At 39.0% G+C, this 20033-nt stretch overlaps 1 protein-coding gene across 1 annotated transcript in view; it reads right to left on the bottom strand.

Annotated features, from left to right (window-relative positions):
- Window positions 1-20033, bottom strand: part of KIAA2012 (KIAA2012 ortholog) — a 518638-nt gene that overhangs the window by 325975 nt on the left and 172630 nt on the right. Inside the window, exons 6-7 of the mRNA XM_075318976.1 lie at window positions 6689-6869; window positions 2670-2779 (exon numbers count right to left, since the gene is read on the bottom strand). Of these exons, the coding sequence (XP_075175091.1) occupies window positions 2670-2779; window positions 6689-6869 (291 nt within the window). The remainder of the gene's footprint in view (window positions 1-2669; window positions 2780-6688; window positions 6870-20033) is intronic.

Genomic DNA, 20033 nt, shown 5'->3' with positions numbered 1-20033 from the left:
TGATCCATATAGTCTACGTAGTAGACTGCTTCTGGGTGTCCACCTACAGAAAGCATATATGCCCAAAAATGGTACTCGACAGAGCACACAGTGACTCTGTCTGCACCCCTACAGTCAATGGCCCTGTCGTAACATGTGTCTGGAACCCGTTTTGCGGAGGGATTCAGACGGAAGCCCCATCGGGACCACTGAACGGAGAGCTGATGGCAATGTGAAAGGGCCCTTAGTGTTCCGTTATTAAAAATGGACCAAAAGTTCTGCATGTAGTACATTTTCTTACAACGGATCCAAATACGGATGTCTAACGGATCAGTTAGTGTATAATGGGAGTCAATGTGCAACGGATCTGTTAGGAATGCATCCGTTAGGCCATTCGTTAACGGATCCATCACCCATTGACTCCCTTTATGCACCAACGGATCCATCGCCCATTGACTCCCTTTATGCACCAACGGATCCGTCGCCCATTGACTCCCTTTATGCACCAACGGATCCGTTGCCCATAAATGCTATATTGATACAATAGAATACAATAGAAGAAAATCTGTTAGGAGAGGATAAATGCTAGATAGATAGATAGATATGTAGAACATATAGATAGATAGATAGAGATAGTTTGACAGCTGGTTAGTGTTACAGTTAACCTAACCCTAACCAGCTGTCCAAACTATCTCTCTTTCTCTCTATATGGACCTCTTAAACCATTTTTTAAGTGATTAACAGCAGATCCGTTTTTGACTCAATTGACTTACATTATTAAAGATCCGTTAACAGATTGTTTAAAAATGTCATCCGTTGGGACGCTCCATTAACGGATCTGTTAGTGATTTTCAAATGAAGCCAAAAATGGATTGAATGAGGGACTGGTAACACCTCTACATGCTGCTGGTAACACAGGATCACAATATGTGATGTCACAGCTGCCCTCCTCCCCCTCCCTTCACAATAACCATTTCACATGCTCATTAGACGCTTCAATACAAAAGATATTGTCTGATTCAGTCTATTGCTGCTAATGTACCATAGATTTATTGAAACAACAGGAAGTTATAGTCTAAAATAACCCCAGTTATAGAGTGAAAATTGTAATATTTCTAATTTTTATTTCTCATGCAGATTGTGATATGGAAAAAGAAAACATTGCCATTTTTAAAAAATTACAAACCTGATTTACACAATAGGTAAAGGTTTTTTTTATTATTAAATATTCCTAACCAATGACTTTGTGCCAAAATGTTGCAGAGGCTTCCACTAGTAAAATGATGTGGCCAAATGTACACTGTACAGTTTTTGAGCCCTAGAGTGGGGTTGTCACTTTACAGGTGGACCTGATATCACGGATAGCAAGTCAGCAGAAGGAAACGTAACGGTATGTGGATTATGTAGTACCACACAATTCTCAAATAATAGGCAGCAATCAAATGTTTCATGCTTTATCATTTCACAACAATCTGGATTTAGGAAAGGTAGGTTGAGGTTTACAGATAGACTGACCAATCTAAGTAATTTATACAAATTATAAAAAAAAATAGTTGTCCATGCTAGAAAACACTTTTAAAGTATTTTATCAGAAAACTCTTACAGGATATGTTCACACAAAGTCTTTTCCAGGTGGATTTGGAGTGGGTCTTCTCCAAAACAATTACCAGAAAAAGCGCTCTGAAATGCACATGAAATGACATGTCCTGGAGCGGTTTACGCTTGAAAAAGCTCATAGTTTTTCCGCACCTGAAAAAGATGTCCCATAACATATTCTTATAGTATATGCACACAGTACCTTTTTCAGGTGGAATCCACCTGAGAGAGCTACACAAAGCGCCCTATAAAAAGAACATATAAAAAGAGCATAGAGCCCAGCGGTGTTATAATGACATTGTTGTAAACGTTCCATCTTATGTCACTTCTTTTAACCACTTCTGAAAACCTGAAGCAGTTAAAAGAAGTGACATGCTCATTCTTCAGGCAGCTTCTGCTCAGAAGTCTTCCATTATCTATAGTACAGAGTGAAACGTGATGGAGCTGCTGCAAGAATGATGGTAAAGAAGCAGGAAAATGATTGTCTGGCATCGCTTGGAAAATTCGGGGGTAGCGGCAGTGACTAAGAGAAGATGCTGTTCACAGCCTGTATGTGTTTTTGGCAAAATTCAGAAAACAATTGCTCCAGCAGCAAAAGGCTTCAGGGGGAGTATTATAAAACTTCACTTTTATTGGTTATATCAAAAATATTAAAATAGGAAACAGTATAGATATGTAGAAAAAATATATATGAACAGGAGTACACATTTCGGTATGAAACGGACCATGATGAAGGTTTCATACCGAAATGTTTGGTCCTGTTCATATATATTTTTTCTACATATCTATACGGTTTTCCTATTTTAATATTTTTGATATAACCAATAAAAGTGAAGTTTTATATATACACACATTGTGGCATTTTTCCACTGGAGCAATTGTTTTCCGCTGTTTGCCATTGTGCTGGGTTGCTCTCCCACGTCCGTGCGTGGACTCCCAGGAGGATTTCGGGATGTTGATCTCTGGACTGACAACATTGGTGACCTTGGCATTTTCTTCTATCTCTCTCTTTGGCAAAATTCAATCCCAAATCCCCTGGGAAGACTTATTCCATGAGCACATTTACTCTTCATTGAAATAATTATTACACTTACCTTAGTATTTGGATCATTCATATGTTGTGCTTCTTGGCCATGGGATTGAGAAATTGGTGGTAGGAATCCTCCTTCTGGAAGATGATCTGTATAATCTATTTGCTGATTACCTGTATAGCAAATTATTACCAAAGAACATATTAACAATACAGCAAGAAGGTATAAGGTACCGTTAAAATAATACCAAATATTTCTAGAGATAAATGCAAATAAACAGCATCTTATTAATTGTGTTACAAAAAATTAACTAAAAATACAGTAAAATCTAAACAGTAAAGGAAAAGCTTGAATAGCAGGTTTTGAGATTCATGTAGTGAAACTAGAAATATTCCAGTATGTTAGCTTTGATATCCATTCAATATACAAGTCTATTTCAACTAACTATAGTTTAAAAAAAAATTGGGCTCTGATACAGCCAATCCTCTCATGGAAAATGCTTTGATTTGCTTTATACTTGGCATATGTGCTATCCAAAGATTCCCATTTTTGATCCATCTGCCTAAAGAAGATGAGTGATCATAGCATAGGAGAAGTTGCACTTAGACAAGAGTAGGTTTGCATTTTACCACACTGGGTCCTAATTAGAGGTAAGACAATCAATTCAATGCAAATTAAATCTGAGTTGAATTTTATGAAATTTGCAAGTCCAGGTAAAATCTAACAATTTGCGATCCAATTTGGCGAATTGCCAGAAAATCACAAAATTGCGGAAACTTGCATTCCTCACAGAAGGCGTGATTATGCGGTCTTCCCCATAATTCCGTGCTCCATATAATATAATGCACCCTCCATAGTCCTCCATATAAGATAGTGCACTTCCATATATAATGCACAGCCCATAGTCCCATAGTTATCCATGTAGTATTATAGCCACTGTGTACTCCATGATTTTAAAAAAAAAATAAAAAAAAAATACAAACCTCTCCTTGGTACCCCGCTGCTCTGGTCTTGGCAGGCAAATTAATGGAGTCACTAAAAGCACAAGTTGTCCCGCAAAAAAAAAGCTCTTCTAAGATTATATTCACAGAAAAAAAACATTATGGCTCTTAGAAGAGGCGGATGAAAAAATGAAAACAAAATGATAGAAAATGCCCATGGTGTGAAGGGGTTAAAAGGGTTTTAATAGAGTTCTAGCAGACCTTAGAGCTTTTTACGCTAATTGGAGGATTTATAGTATTGCAATTAGTGGTGAATCAATTAGCTGCAAATCACATTTTTTTGGGGAAAAATTATTTGAACTTCGAAAAAACCGACTTGCAACAGATTCAATAATTTGTAATTCTAACCAGTAAAGATCATCAAAAACAGCAAAAGCAGAGGTTAAAGTGGTCTGCAGCTCTTTCTTCAGAGAAAGCTACAGAAAGGCATCTATCTCATATTGCCAATTTGTTCTTGACTACATCATACGGGGAACTTGCTTTAGCAAAATCATAATTTGAACATTGAATATCATCCAATGTATGGTATATTCAACATATACACTTAGCTGTATATCCTGAAAAATGCTTTTAAAGTATGTTAGCAGAAACCTCAATTTATTGTTGAGATGTTCAAATACGGTTGTTATAAATAGTGTATGCCAGTATATGCCAAATATATAGCATATACAGTGAAGTAAATAAGTATTTGATCCCTTGCTGATTTTGTAAGTTTGCCCACTGACAAAGACATGAACAGTCTATAATTTTAAGAGTAGGTTAAATTTTAAGTGAGAGATAGAATATCCAAAATAAAATCCAGAAAATGACATTGTCTAAATTATATAAATTTATTTGCATTTTGCAGACAGAAATAAGTATTTGATTCCTCTGGCAAATAAGACTTAATACTTGGTGGCAAAACACTTGTTGGCAAGCACAGCAGTCAGACGTTTTTTGTAGTTGATGTCAGGAGGAATTTTGGTCCACTCCTCTTTGCAAATCATTTTTAAATCATTAAGATTTTGAGGCTGTTTCTTGGCAACTCGGAGCTTCAGCTCCCTCCATAAGTTTTCTATGGGATTAAGGTCTGGAGACTGGCTAGGCCACTAAATGACCTTCATGTGCTTCTTTTTGAGCCACTCCTTTGTTGCCTTGGCTGTATCTTTTGGGTCATTGTTGTGCTGGAAGACCCAGCCACGACCCATTTTTAATGTCCTCGTGGAGGGCAGGAGGTTGTCACCCATGATATTATGGTACATGGCTCTATCCAATGTCCCATTGATGCAGTGAAGAAATCCTGTGCCCTTAGCAGAGAAACACCCCCAAAACATAATGTTTCCACCTCCATGCTTGACAGTGGGAACAGTGTTCCTTCAGTCATAGGCAGCATTTCTCTTCGGGTACGCTCACATGAGCATATGAATCGGTCGAGAGAAATGCGAGAAATACTCTCTGCAAAATGCAAATTAATTTATATAATTTATACAATGTGATTTTTGGATTTTATTTTTGATATTCTATCTCTCTGTGTTAAACTTAACCTATCCTTAAAATTATAGACTGTTCATGTCTTTCTCAGTGGGCAAACTTACCAAATCATCAAAGGATCAAATAATTATTTTCTTCACAATAAAATGTGTTACTTTGATGGAGCAAAAAGTTTCTCACAATGGTCTAGTTTTATATCTTATGTCTGTAAATCATTTTAAGATTAAGATTAAAACACCCCCCAGGCCCCCGTCTTGCCAAAACTCATTCTCCTCAGTATATTGTTTTATACTGCTGATTAAGCAGTCTCTATCTTGTAATAATTCTGTCCTTCGCTTCCTATAATAGAAATGAGGTCTCCATATATTAACTTCCTGCTGAGTCTGTAATATACATGTGTTATACATAGCACACAATATGAGGAAGCAGAGCTGCAGGATGAGCGAGGAATTAGCTTGAACCAATGAAGAGACAGGAGGTGTGTCTCAAACTACTATAGGAGATGATCAACTTACAACTTCCTCCCCCTCCTACGGTGTTTATATAATGTCTGATGAATGTTATACTGAATGAACTGTAATATAGTCATGTTTTAAAGTGAATGTCTAAGTGTTGCTGCTGCTGGAGAATACGGGCTGGCAATGTAGCAGAGCCGGAGCAGCACAGTGATCTGCGCCATGTGGCAACCAAGGGTTTCATGTGTTTTATCATGTACTGTATTTTATAGTAAGTTGATTGTATAATGTATATTAACCAAGTATAGTCATGCCAAGTGTTTCCTGGGTACTGAGAGCAAAGGTGGAAGGAGTGACAGATGGCCAGGGGGGTTGGCTGTAGAGATAGGCCAGAGAACAGTCAGTTCTGCAGTAGGGTTCCTGGTGTGTAGACAGTGCTTTGTAACTTGGACCTGTCAAGGAACCCGGATGTATCTTCCTAGTGTCTAGAGCCTACAGCTCACTTCGGCATGGGCTTAGAAGAGTCCAGGGACTAGATGGACGTGCCCGCGAGAGAGAGTTCCTCAGGATGGGCCTAGGGAAGTCAAGAGTCTAGAATCCATCTGAGGCAGTGATTGGACATGGGTAACCACGAAGAGAAGAACAAGGGGGAAGCGGAGGCTTAAGCTCAGCAGCTGGAAGACTAGGTCCCAGGCAGTGGGCTAGGCAAGACAAAGTACTTTAGGAAACAGCGTCAACAAAACTGGATGATATTGGCCATTTCTTTTGTGAAAGTCAACGGGTTAAAAAAAAAGCTCAAAGTTGTTTCCTGTGTTTAACTGAACTATCCGTGATGGCGACCGGCTGCAGGGTGATGGATGCTATCCCGAAGACTACAGTAAGTGTTGCGCACCAAGCCCAAAGTGGGCTACAAGCACAGTCTCTCTCTGCCGAAGGGGTGTGGAGCCCTCACAGCCCAGCGTCCGGATCTTCCTTTACTACCACAGACTCTCTGTGGGCACTGTCGTAAACCTGTAGTCATAGATCATAAGTCTACATTAGTGGAGCCAAGTAGAAAGCAGTAAAGAAGGTAAACAGCAGAAAGGCAGCACCTGTAGGTCTAAATTACATTTTTTCAAAGTCTTATCTGGATAATCACATCAAGTAGGTCACTCACTGTTTGTTTGTTTCCTTCGCCCTGCAAAACGACCACCATAAAAAGTTGTGTGAGGCTTTCCATGATGTGGTGCATAATTTTCCTTAAAAAAAGACATGTCTACAGGTTGAGGCTTTTCATGGTGGTCAGTCACATTGCTCATCATATCATCTTCACTTGACTGGTTCTGCTGTATTTCTCCCTGTTAAAAAACAGAATGTGCTAAATAAATATGAGGAAAGTCATAGTATGAGAGGTTTTCTGGAATTCTGCAGATTATACCTCAAAGGAATATTGTTAACGAGTAAAGATATAGAAACAACTTTTTATTTCATGAATTCTTTAGTACAGTATACAGCCAATAAATGGAAAGAGGACATAGCGTCTAAACTTTCTTCTCCAGAAGCATTGGTCTGCAAGGCCTCCATCCTTTCCTTTAAATACATCTTCATGAATGTATATTTCCTCCAGCCTCTTATAGTTGACCTGATGGATGTAAATTTTTTAACAATACTATGTATTAATCCTATAAAGATTTGCATTTACTATTTAAAATCAGACAGACTGACATCTACTAGTTCATTCACAAATACTCTATGAAATATCCATTGCATACACAGAAAAACTGTAAAAAACCTAGGAAACTCTTTGGGCAATTTCCTTTCAGTGGTCAGGAATATGAGTGTGTAATGAGAGGTCATTGGATGAACACCCTGCAAATATCTTTTATGTCCAACATAAGAAGGAATTCTTTACGGTAAGAGCAGAGGACTATGATACGATCTGTCAGAAGGCGTTTTCATGGTGAATTCATTTAAAAAATGTATAGAGGCCTAGATTTTTTTCTTGAGTCTAATAATATTCAGGCTATAGTTAGTAGATTACTGGCGATGGGTTGCTGATTCAAAGATTTATTCTGATTGCTAGATTTAGATACAAAAAGGATTTTTTTCTTCTCCAAAGAGGAAGAAAATTTGATTTTGCCTCATAGGTGTTTTTGCATTTTTCTAGATTATGAATACACCTATGCCACAACCCATAAGTGGGTGCTATATGCATACAAAAGCTACACTAAAATACTATTTTTTATTTGAAACATATAGTAAAAGAATGTAAGTACAAACAGTCCTAAACATGAAAACCCCCTCAAAAACAGGTCGTGGCAAATGAGGGACACCTGACATCCTCACCTAAGACACAGTGGTATATGGACTATAAAAATATGAATCCATAAGTATATGCTATGTCACAAGATGGTTAAATATACATTTACAAGGATATCCCCACAATTACACTAAAGCACAAAGCGTGTAATATACCAGATATCTTTAACACACAAATGTGTCAGAGTAAACCAGTATATCATAAAGTGCATCGGTGTAGAAACAAGTCCATGTGCGTCATGGGAATCTACAAATACAGGTGGATCAAGACATAGAAAGTTAATATTATATAAAAGTATATAAAAACACATTTTTTTTTTCTTTTTTCATTTTTACAGATTTCCCTTTGTGGACTACATTGGAATCCCTGTACTATGTAGACCTGCATGTTTTGTTTTGTTTTTTTTTAATAAAATGGTGAGCCAGGGAAAAATTGGCCAGTGTTCTTTCAAATTATTTCTGTGTATTTTTTTATTCTTTTTACTTACTGTGTTAGTAATAAAGGTGTCTGATAGACGCCTCTCCATTACTGACACCAGAGCTTGATGCCAACTGTGTTTCTGGATAATGCACAGCTGACATGAACCCCAAAAAGTATTACCCTGATTGTCAAAGCACCAGGGCAATCAAGAAAAGTCGTGGCGAAGCATCAGAATTGGCGTATCTAATGCGATGCACTACTTCTGGGACATCCTCCAGCCGAAATTTTTAGGAGAAGAAAAGCCCTTTAACTATGGACTTTCCCAGCCTAGTAATATCAGCTCACCGCTGTATGCTTTAGTTTTGCTGATTACAAATTTTGGGGGGGATGTAACGTGACCTTTTTCATTTATTGAAACATAAAAAGCTGTCCAATAAGCTCAACAGGGTGCAATTTTATTATATGTCTGTCGCCCTGTCTATATGCAGGTGCTAGAGGTGGGGAGACAGAAGGCGCAAATAGGGTCTTACCCGGTATACAAGAAATGACGGAAAGTTATGATAACACTCACCTGATCAGGTTGTGCCAGTCACAACTCCTGAAATCGCATGTGAGTGTCAGCTTGGTTAAAAAGCAGCGGCCCCGTGAAACAGCAAAAATCATATATAAATATAGGAAAACGGGTTTTAGCCGCGCTGAAAAACCACTGGTGCAGGATTAATAAAGAAGTTTCTTTTTTATTACAGCATTTCCAACGCGTTTCAGAGACTGGAATCGTCTCCTTCCTCAGGGAAAAAAGAAATCATGCAGCTGTCTAACAGTCAAGTGTTATAAAGGAGGATTGAAGACTGCCACGTTGACAGCTATAACCCTTTGGCCTTAATGAAGTCTCTGATTTATTTTATTAACTTATATCTATGTCAATGTGCTATTTAATACATTCATGTCCGATTTTAGTGTCTTTTAGCCTATTTTAAAATCAGTGTTTTATGGTCTATTTTAGTCTTTTTACAGCCCTGGCAATGCAAGTCGCCCCTAGGTATTTGCGACCCATACCTATGGGTAAGATTTTTTATAAATTTAAAAATTTGTTATGGTGCAGTTTTTTTGAATGGCTATGTCATAATGTAAAAAGAGACAAACATCCTTTCTTATGAGTAAAGTGGACTTTATCCTCTACAGTGTATTTGTAAATTTTACATTTTTTAACACATTTTTATGATTCGTTAGTTTCATTTTTTCCAGCGTGCTTCCACTTCAATTTTAAGTATTAATTTATTAATATTGAATAGTCTTCAATCCTCCTTTATAACACTTGACTGTTAGACAGCTGCATGATTTCTTTTTTCCCTGAGGAAGGAGACGATTCCAGTCTCTGAAACGCCCTGTCTATATGTCTGTCTGTCGCCCTGTCTATATGTCTGTTTGTCTCTCTGTTTATATATCTGTCTGTCGCCCTGTCTATATGTCTGTCTGTCGCTCTGTCTATATGTCTGTCGCTCTGTCTATATGTCTATCTGTTGCTCTGTCTATATGTCTGTCTATCTCTCTGTCTGTATATTTATCTATAGCTCTGTCTATATATCTGTCGCTGTGTCTATATGTCTGTCGTTGTGTCTATATTTCTGTCGCTGTGTCTATATGTCTGTCGCTCTGTCTATTGCTCTATGTATGAAATTAGCAATACTGTTCACTCAAAGACCTATAATAAAGGGAAATAGCATCAAAATACAAACTATGGCTCAAATCTGCTCTAAGACAGATAATATATACAGTATATATCATAAAAAATATGTATATTTTAGTAAATGTAAGAAAAATTCAGATATATTAAATAATACTATAGAGTATAAAGTGCACATGCTATACCGTATCACATTGAAAATTGAACATGAGGAATATAGATGCTAAAGTACATATGTTCATAAGATATCGCTAAACATAAAGTGCAAAAGCTATATGATGCGATATTTAAAGAGTGTAATAAATGCAGACTATAAAGTGCAATGCTTTGCAATTTTGTGGAGTACAAAGTCCAAATACAGTATTATACTACACTGGGTGCAGACTTATTAGGCAAGTTGTATTTTAGCGGATTTTTTATTATTGATCAATAACTATGTTCTTTATCAACCCAAAAGACTCATTAATATCAAAGCTTATTATTTTTGGTTTGGAAGTTGGAGGTTTTTTTTTAGATTTGCCTATTTTAGGAGGTATCTGTTTGTGCAGGTAACTATTACTGTGCAGAATTATTAGGCAACTTAATAAAAACCAAATATATTCCCATCTCACTTGTTTATTTTCACCAGGAAAACAAATATAACTGCACAAAATTTAGAAATAAACATTTCTGACATGCAAAAACAAAACCCCCAAAATTAGTGACCAATATAGCCTCCTTTCTTTATGATGACACTCAAAAGCCTACCATCCATAGATTCTGTCAGTTGCTTGATCTGTTTACGATCAACATTGTGTGCAGCAGCCACCACAGCCTCCAGACACTGTTCCAAAAGGTGTACTGTTTTCCCTCCCTGTAGATCTTACATTTTATGAGGGACCACAGGTTCACTATGGGGTTCAGATCAGGTGAACAAGGGAGCCATGTCATTATTTTTTCATCTTTTAGACCTTTACTGGCCAACCACAACGTGCAGTAGTTGGATGCATGTGATGGAGCATTGTCCTGCATCAAAATCATGTTTTTTTTAACGATACCGACTTTTTCCTGTACCACTGCTTGAAGAAGTTGTCTTCCAGAAATTCGCAGTAGGTCTGGGAGTTGAGCTTCACTCCATCCTCAACCTGAAAAGGTCCCACAAGTTCATCTTTGATGATACCAGCCCATACCAGTACCCCACCTCCACCTTGCTGGCGTCTGAGTCGGAGTGCAGCTCTCTGCCCTTTACTGATCAGCCTCTGGTCCATCCATCTGGCCCATCAAGAGTCACTCTCATTTCATCAGTCCGTAAAACCTTTGAAAATTCATTCTTAAGATATTTCTTGGCCCAGTCTTGACGTTATATCTTATATTTCTTGTTCAAAGGTGGTCGTTTTTCAGCCTTCCTTACCTTGGCCATGTCCCTGAGTATAGAAAAGAGTTCTTTCGGTCTGATGTAGCGCATAAGGAACCACTTGCTGATATTAAATGTTGTATTTTATTTTTTAATTATAAGCTCCTTAGTACTAATAGGAGCTTATAATTAAAAAATAAAATACAACATTTAATATCAGCAAATGGTTCCTTATGCGCTACATCAGACCGAAAGAACTCTTTTCTATATACCCACTCCCTACCTGGGATTTCGGTAGTAGCTGCAAAGGACCTGCCAACCCATTATAGAATCCAGCTGGGAACTAGAGGATCGTGGAGGAAAACCTGAATCCCAAGGTGCCAGTGGCGTTCAGGAGCCGACAACGATGCCATAAGTCTGGATTCAATAAGCTTGGACACTGCATTCAGAACGGAGGATTACCCCGGACTGACACGCTTTCACTGGGGTTGTGCGGGGGCGCACAACCTGCAAAGGTGAGCAGTTTTAATTATCTATCATAAATGTATCCACGGATGCTTCTCATATTGCGCCTGTCTCTCTATTTCATTTATGTCCCCGAGTATGGCACACCTTGTGCTTTTTGATACTCCAGTAACGTTGCAGCTCTGAAATATGGCCAAACTGGTGGCAAATGGCATCTTGGCAGCTTCATGCTTGATATTCCTCAATTCATAAACAGTTATTTTGCGCCTTTTTTGCCCAACACGCTTCTTGCGACCCTGTTGGCTATTTGCCTTGAAACGCTTGATTGTTCAGTGATCATGCTTCAAAGGTTTGGCAATTTCAAGACTGCTGCATCCCTCTGCAAGACATCTCACAATTTTGGACTTTTCAGAGCCTGTGAAATCTCTCCTCTGACCCATTTTGCCAAAGGAAAGGAAGTTGCCTAATACGTATGCACCCCTTATATAGGGTGTTGATGTCATTACACCGCACCCCTCCTCATTACAGAGATGCACATCCTTATTTACTTAATTGGTAGTTGGCTCTCAAGCTTATACAGCTTGGAGTAGGACAACATGTATAAAAAGTATCATGTGATCAAAATACTAATTTGCCTAATAAGTCTGCACACAGTGTATAGTATCCTCAAAGTGTGATGAAGGAATTGAGGATGCAGAAATACACATATACAGTGCCTTGCGAAAGTATTCGGCCCCCTTGAATTTTTCAACCTTTTCCCACGTTTCAGGCTTCAAACATAAAGATAAAAAATGTAATGTTATGGTGAAGAATCAACGACAAGTGGGACACAATTGTGAAGTTGAACGAAATTTATTGCTTATTTTAAACTTTGTTTAAAAAATAAATAACTGAAAATTGGGGCGTGCAATATTATTTGTCCCCTTTATGTTAATTCTTTTTAGCGCCACCTTTTGCTGCAATTATAGCTGCAAGTTGCTTGGGGTATGTCTGTATCAGTGTTGCACATCGAGAGACTGAAATTCTTGCCCATTCTTCCTTTGCAAACAGCTCGAGCTGAGTGAGGTTGGATGGAGAGCGTTTGTGAACAGCAGTTTTCAGCTCTTTCCACAGATTCTCGATTGGATTCAGGTCTGGACTGTGACTTGGCCATTCTAACACCTGGATACGTATATTTGTGAACGATTTCATTGTAGGTTTTGCTTCATGTTTGGGATCATTGTCTTGTTGCAAGACAAATCTCCCTCCCAGTGTCAGGTCTTTTGCAGAGTCTAACAGGTTTTCTTCAAAAATGGTCCTGTATTTGGCTCCATCCATCTTCCCATCAATTTTAACCATCTTCCCTGTTCCTGCTGAAGAAAAGCAGGCCCAAACCATGATGCTGCCACCACCATGTTTGACAGTGGGGATGGTGAATTCAGAGTGATAAGCTGTGTTGCTTTTACGCCAAACATCATTTGGCATTGTGCCCAAATAGTTCGATTTTGGTTTCATCTGACCAGAGGACCTTCTTACACATGTTTGGTGTGTCTCTGAGGTGGCTTGTGGCAAACTTTAATCAACACTTTTTATGGATATCTTTGAGAAATGGCTTTCTTCTTGCCACTCTTCCATAAAGGCCAGATTTGTGCAGTGTACGAATGATTGTTGTCCTATGGACAGACTCTCCCACCTCTGCTGTAGAACTCTGCAGTTTATTTAGCGTGATCATGGGCCTCTTGGCTGCATCTCTGATCAGTCTTCTCCTTGTTTGAGATGAAATTTTTGAGGGACGGCCGGGTCTTGGTAGATTTGCAGTCGTATGATACTCCTTCCATTTCAGTATGATCACTTGCACAGTGCTTCTTGGGATGTTTAAAGTTGTGGAAATCTTTTTGTAAAAAAATCCAGCTTTAAACTTCTCTATAGCAGTATCACGGACCTGCCTGTTGTGTTCCTTGGTCTTCTTGATGCTCTATGTGCTTTATACAGAACACTGAGACTATCACAGAGCAGGTGCATTTATACGGAGACTTGAGTACACACAGGTGGTTTATATTTATCATCATCAATCATTTAGGGCAACATTGGATCATTCAAAGATCCTAAATAAACTTCTGGAGTGAGTTTGCTGCACTGAAAGTAAAGGGGACGAATAATATTGCACGCCCCAATTTTCAGTTTATTATTTTTTACAAAAGTTTAAAATAAGCAGCAAATTTCGTTCAACTTCACAATTGAGTGCCACTTGTTGTTGATTCTTCACCATAAAATTAAATTTTGTTATCTTTATGTTTGAAGCCTGAAATGTGGTAAAAGGTTGAAAAATTCAAGGGGGCTGAATACTTTCGCAAGGCACTGTGTATATATGCAGATATATATATATATATATATATATATATATATATATATATACAGTTAGGTCCAGAAATATTTGGACAGTGACACAAGTTTTGTTATTTTAGCTGTTTACAAAAACATGTTCAGAAATACAATTATATATATAATATGGGCTGAAAGTGCACACTCCCAGCTGCAATATGAGAGTTTTCACATCCAAATCGGAGAAAGGGTTTAGGAATCATAGCTCTGTAATGCATAGCCTCCTCTTTTTCAAGGGACCAAAAGTAATTGGACAAGGGACTCTAAGGGCTGCAATTAACTCTGTAGGCGTCTCCCTCGTTAACCTGTAATCAATGAAGTAGTTAAAAGGTCTGGGGTTGATTACAGGTGTGTGGTTTTGCATTTGGAAGCTGTTGCTGTGACCACACAACATGCGGTCTAAGGAACTCTCAATTGAGGTGAAACAGAACATCCTGAGGCTGAAAAAAAAGAAAAAATCCATCAGAGAGATAGCAGACATGCTTGGAGTAGCAAAATCAACAGTCGGGTACATTCTGAGAAAAAAGGAATTGACTGGTGAGCTTGGGAACTCAAAAAGGCCTGGGCGTCCATGGATGACAACAGTGGTGGATGATCGCCGCATACTTTCTTTGGTGAAGAAGAACCCGTTCACAACATCAACTGAAGTCCAGAACACTCTCAGTGAAGTAGGTGTATCTGTCTTTAAGTCAACAGTAAAGAGAAGACTCCATGAAAGTAAATACAAAGGGTTCACATCTAGATGCAAACCATTCATCAATTACAAAAATAGACAGGCCAGAGTTAAATTTGCTGAAAAACACCTCATGAAGCCAGCTCAGTTCTGGAAAAGTGTTCTATGGACAGATGAGACAAAGATCAACCTGTACCAGAATGATGGGAAGAAAAAAGTTTGGAGAACAAAGGGAACGGCACATGATCCAAGGCACACCACATCCTCTGTAAAACATAGTGGAGGCAACGTGATGGTATGGGCATGCATGGCTTTCAATGGCACTGGGTCACTTGTGTTATTGATGACATAACAGCAGACAAGAGTAGCCGGATGAATTCTGAAGTGTACCGGGATATACTTTCAGCCCAGATTCAGCCAAATGCCGCAAAGTTGATCGGACGGCGCTTCATAGTACAGATGGACAATGACCCCAAGCATACAGCCAAAGCTACCCAGGAGTTCATGAGTGCAAAAAAGTGGAACATTCTGCAATGGCCAAGTCAATCACCAGATCTTAACCCAATTGAGCATGCATTTCACTTGCTCAAATCCAGACTTAAGACGGAAAGACCCACAAACAAGCAAGACCTGAAGGCTGCGGCTGTAAAGGCCTGGCAAAGCATTAAGAAGGAGGAAACCCAGCGTTTGGTGATGTCCATGGGTTCCAGACTTAAGGCAGTGATTGCCTCCAAAGGATTCGCAACAAAATATTGAAAATAAAAATATTTTGTTTGGGTTTGGCTTATTTGTCCAATTACTTTTGACCTCCTAAAATGTGGAGTGTTTGTAAAGAAATGTGTACAATTCCTACAATTTCTATCAGATATTTTTGTTCAAAGCTTCAAATTAAACGTTACAATCTGCACTTGAATTCTGTTGTAGAGGTTTCATTTCAAATCCAATGTGGTGGCATGCAGAGCCCAACTCGCGAAAATTGTGTCACTGTCCAAATATTTCTGGACCTAACTGTATATATATATATATATATATATATATATATATATATATATATATATACATATATATATATATATATATACATGCATATTGTCATGATCCAGGAGCGGTATTTTTCGCTCCAGAGTTTCACACAGGCCTGGTCATGTCAGGGGTTAATTCACATAAGGACGCAAATAGCCAATGGGTAAATTCCAAAATTCAAACAATTATAGCAAAAATTCCAAGATAGCAACTCTCTCAATGCAAAGAAAATTTAAAAATTAACTTTTAATAAATCCACTAAAATTGGTTAAATAACCACAGACAAACAACACTAAAAAGTAGGTTTGGCCCCTACTGTCACTTAGGGGATATGTATACACCAAAACTATAGTTGAATTTCAACCACAATAATAATAGATTGGACTTATCTCACCAAAGTCATGGGTGCCATTTACCATTAAAGTCCACTGGTAATAATAATAAATCGGATTTGTCTCACCAAATTTGTACAGGTGCCACTCTTCATTAAGGATAATGGGGTCCAGTTCATTCCACAATGGAGCCCTTTAAGAAAAAATTATCTCCCGACTCGTTTCGTTCAGAAATTACTCTTCAGGGGCGTAAAAAAATCCATTCCAGGTCTCATTCAATATGGACCTGTTACCTGCATAACATGCCGGAATAAACATGTAAAATAACAATGAATAACGGCAAGTCAGCAAACCCGGCTTAAATTCATATCCAGAAAGGCACTCACCAGTCAGCCTGGACTCATCAAGGAGTCATAGATACGGCGGACCCAATCCTAGTCCCATAACACATGGACCAGATGCCTAAATGACACGCTGAAAAAGATGCACAGTATAACAACAGAACATCAGCAAATCAGCGGTCATCATAGATCTCACACATATACAGGTTGAAGGGGAACTTACCACGTGGCAGGAGCGGCCGTGCCTCTCGCTCTCTCAAGGAGCCGCCGCATAATGCCAGATTTTAAACGTTCCCCCTCACCTGGACATGTGACGCTGTTTCCGCCCACTCAATCACATGACAACGGCCGGATGCGCCGCGTCATGCTGTTTACACGATTACTAAGGCAACAAGTGCCGTCCTCTCCGTGCCAGGTCATGCGAACACCACGTCACACAAACCGAGCATAGAGATTCATTATCTCAAACCGGAGACAGTGTTCTATTTAGTTTATCAGCGCAAACAGCATAAAGGTAGTCACTCCCTCGATATGCAGATGTGACAACCATACTAGACAGGAGGAGATTTCCATAAGTAACAGCTAAAAGGAGCATGATGCAACATATTAGATTGTTTGTAGTATGGAATATGCACACCGCTGTAAAAGACGGTTCAACCAACGATTACTACAGACAATTTTAAGGTGACTGCATTCTGTATTACAGATTATAGCCATGTCACCAAATTTCTAGGACATACTTCTGAGGAACATATTAGAAGTGTGTCACCCATATATATGGCAGTGTCATTCTTATCTCAAAAATTAATACTTACACTCAAAGAGTCCAATCAAGCAAAGGAATCTTCAGAAGAAGATTAAGATTAAATATCAAGGGTCCTATATATGATGACAAATGGATGGGGAACAGATCAATATATGACAGTGATCATAGATCTACACAGGTGAAAAGGAGGGAAGGAAAAAACCAAAGGATAGAATGGGACTGCCCTTGCCCTAGACAGAACTAGCTAAAATTGCTGACCCTACCTATCATGTGGGGGTTGGCGCCCTAAGATAGAACGGTGTGTGGGCGCCCCCACTCGGCCGACGTCTGTCCCTCCTTTCTATCAATGACCCTACATCACCACTAGATAAAGGGTGCAAAAGAAATGTCCTCATTCAATCCATTAGGATGGAGAGTCTTTAACCAATAAATCCATCTGGATTCTTGTTGCAACAACCTCCTGTCCCAATTCCCTCCTCTGGGTGGTGGTTTAATATGATCAATACCCTGAAATGTAATGACAGTGAGGTCCCCATTATGCATGTGATTTACATGTCTTGCCTGTGGTGTATCGTTGTTCAATTTAATGTCCCTGAGGTGTTCACCTATCCGTCGTCTAAATTCCCTACGGGTTTTACCTACATATTCCATTTTACAAACACAGGTCGCTTTATAAATTACACCCTGTGTTTTACAGTTGATGAATGACCGGATGTCATATTCCTTCTTCGTCACCTGACTTATAAACCTTTTGCCAATAAGAATCGAATTGCAGGCTACACAGCCGCTACATTTGTAGCAGCCCTTCAGAGTTGAATAATTGACGAAAGGATTTTTTTGAGCGAGATAGCTGTGGACTAAGCGATCTTTAAGTGACCTTGCTCTTCTATATGTAATGGATGGCCTATCGGTAAGCAATCCTCCTACATCACCATCCATCTTTAATATAGGCCAATATTTTTCAAAGATTTTCCTCTCATCATCCGCCCCATTATCAAAAGTTGTTATGAATCTAATCGTATCCTTCCCATCATCCTTTGCCAGATTCTTAGGGGGGTAAAGAAGGTCTGTTCTTTTGACCTTCCTAATGTCGGCAGCCGCCTTTTTTATTACCTTCATTGGATACCCTCTTTCTAGAAATCTCCTTTCTAGATCCCTTGACTGATCCACAAAGTGCATCTCATCAGAACAGTTCCTTCGGATTCTTGCTAACTGCCCCTTTGGGATGCCTCTTTTTAGACTGAGTGGATGACTGCTCTCCCATTTCAATAACGAGTTTGTCGAGGTGGGCTTTCGATAAGTGCTCGTCATCAAATTACCCCTCTCATCTTTTTCAATCAATAGATCCAGAAAGGTTAATTTAGACCTGTCCATTTCGAATGTAAAAAACAGACCCAAGTCATTCGTGTTCAGATCATTCATAAACATCTTTAATTCATTTTCACTGCCTTTCCACACTAAAAAGATATCATCAATGAATCTGTACCAGATTCCAATGTTCTCATTGGCAGATTCACGATCCTCTCTGAAGACGACCGTTTCCTCCCACCAGCCCAGGAGCAAATTAGCATACGACGGGGCACATGGGCTCCCCATCGCTGTACCCCTGAGCTGGTGGAAGGTGTGGCCATCGAAAGAGAAGATATTGTGTGTCAAGCAGAAATTGAGGATATCCAAGACAAAGTTAGTGTGTTCCTCACACTGTACCCCCCTACCTTTCAAGAAATATTTTGTTGCTGTCAATCCTAAATCATGGTGTATGGATGAATACAAAGATTCAACATCAATTCCAACCAAAATTGTCTCTTCATCAAAAGTAAGTCCCTCCAATTTTTTCAGCAGATCAGTTGTATCTGCTATATAGGAACCCAAACCTAACACAAATGGTTTCAAGATGTCATCCAGATAAACCCCAAATTCTGTGTTAGATTGTCAACGCCAGAAATTATGGGCCTACCCTTCAAGGGATCAACACCCTTATGCAATTTAGGTAGACTATAAAAAGTCGCCATAGTCGGATGCTTAGGGAAGAGAAAATCAAACTAAGATTTATTTATCAAATTCTTGTCCAATGCGGCAAGGAGGATAGATTTTAACTCCTTCGAATACTGTTGTGATGGATTAGACCTCAATTTGGCATAACTGTTTTGGTCTCCAAGTATGTTATAACACATACTTAAATAATTATCACGATCCATCACAACAGTATTCCCCCCCCTTATCCGATTGCTTGATAACAATATCTGTGGCTCTCCCCAAAGTGTCAAGGCTCTCCATCTCCCCCTAGTCAAATTGAATTTTGTCCTATGTTTAGGTTTCAACTCTTCCAGTTCATGAGACACAAGATTACAGAATACGTCAATTGCACTGAGGTCACTCTGGATTGGTGGCATCTTCGTGCTTTTCAACCTGAGATCTGTAAAGGGACCCTGACCAGTTAGGTCAGGCCCCGTGACATCCAGATTATATAAAAGTCTGACATCTTCAAGGATGTCATCTGGAATCCCCATGTCAGTACATATTTTCTTATTGTCTCTAATGAAAAATTTCTTCCACTTCAGTTTCCTAATGAAGAGATTGAGATCCTTGACACTTTCAAAATCGTTATAATCCGTTGTAGGCACAAAGGAGAGACCCTTGCTTAATACACTCATCTCTGATGCAGATAGAGCCCTACTTGAGAGGTTTACTACTTGTTGGTATCCTGAGGGTTTTGATAGCCCCCCCTGTTCATTCGATTCCTGAGAAAGTATTCCCTTGGTTCTAAAAAATGGCTATTCTGATAGGGTTGGTTAAACCTACCT

The sequence above is a fragment of the Anomaloglossus baeobatrachus genome, chromosome 7 (assembly GCF_048569485.1).
Source record: "Anomaloglossus baeobatrachus isolate aAnoBae1 chromosome 7, aAnoBae1.hap1, whole genome shotgun sequence".
Classification (NCBI taxonomy): Eukaryota; Metazoa; Chordata; class Amphibia; order Anura; family Aromobatidae; genus Anomaloglossus; species Anomaloglossus baeobatrachus.
The sequence above is the reverse complement of the archived record's forward strand: the minus strand, read 5'-3'. Positions and strand labels throughout refer to the sequence as shown.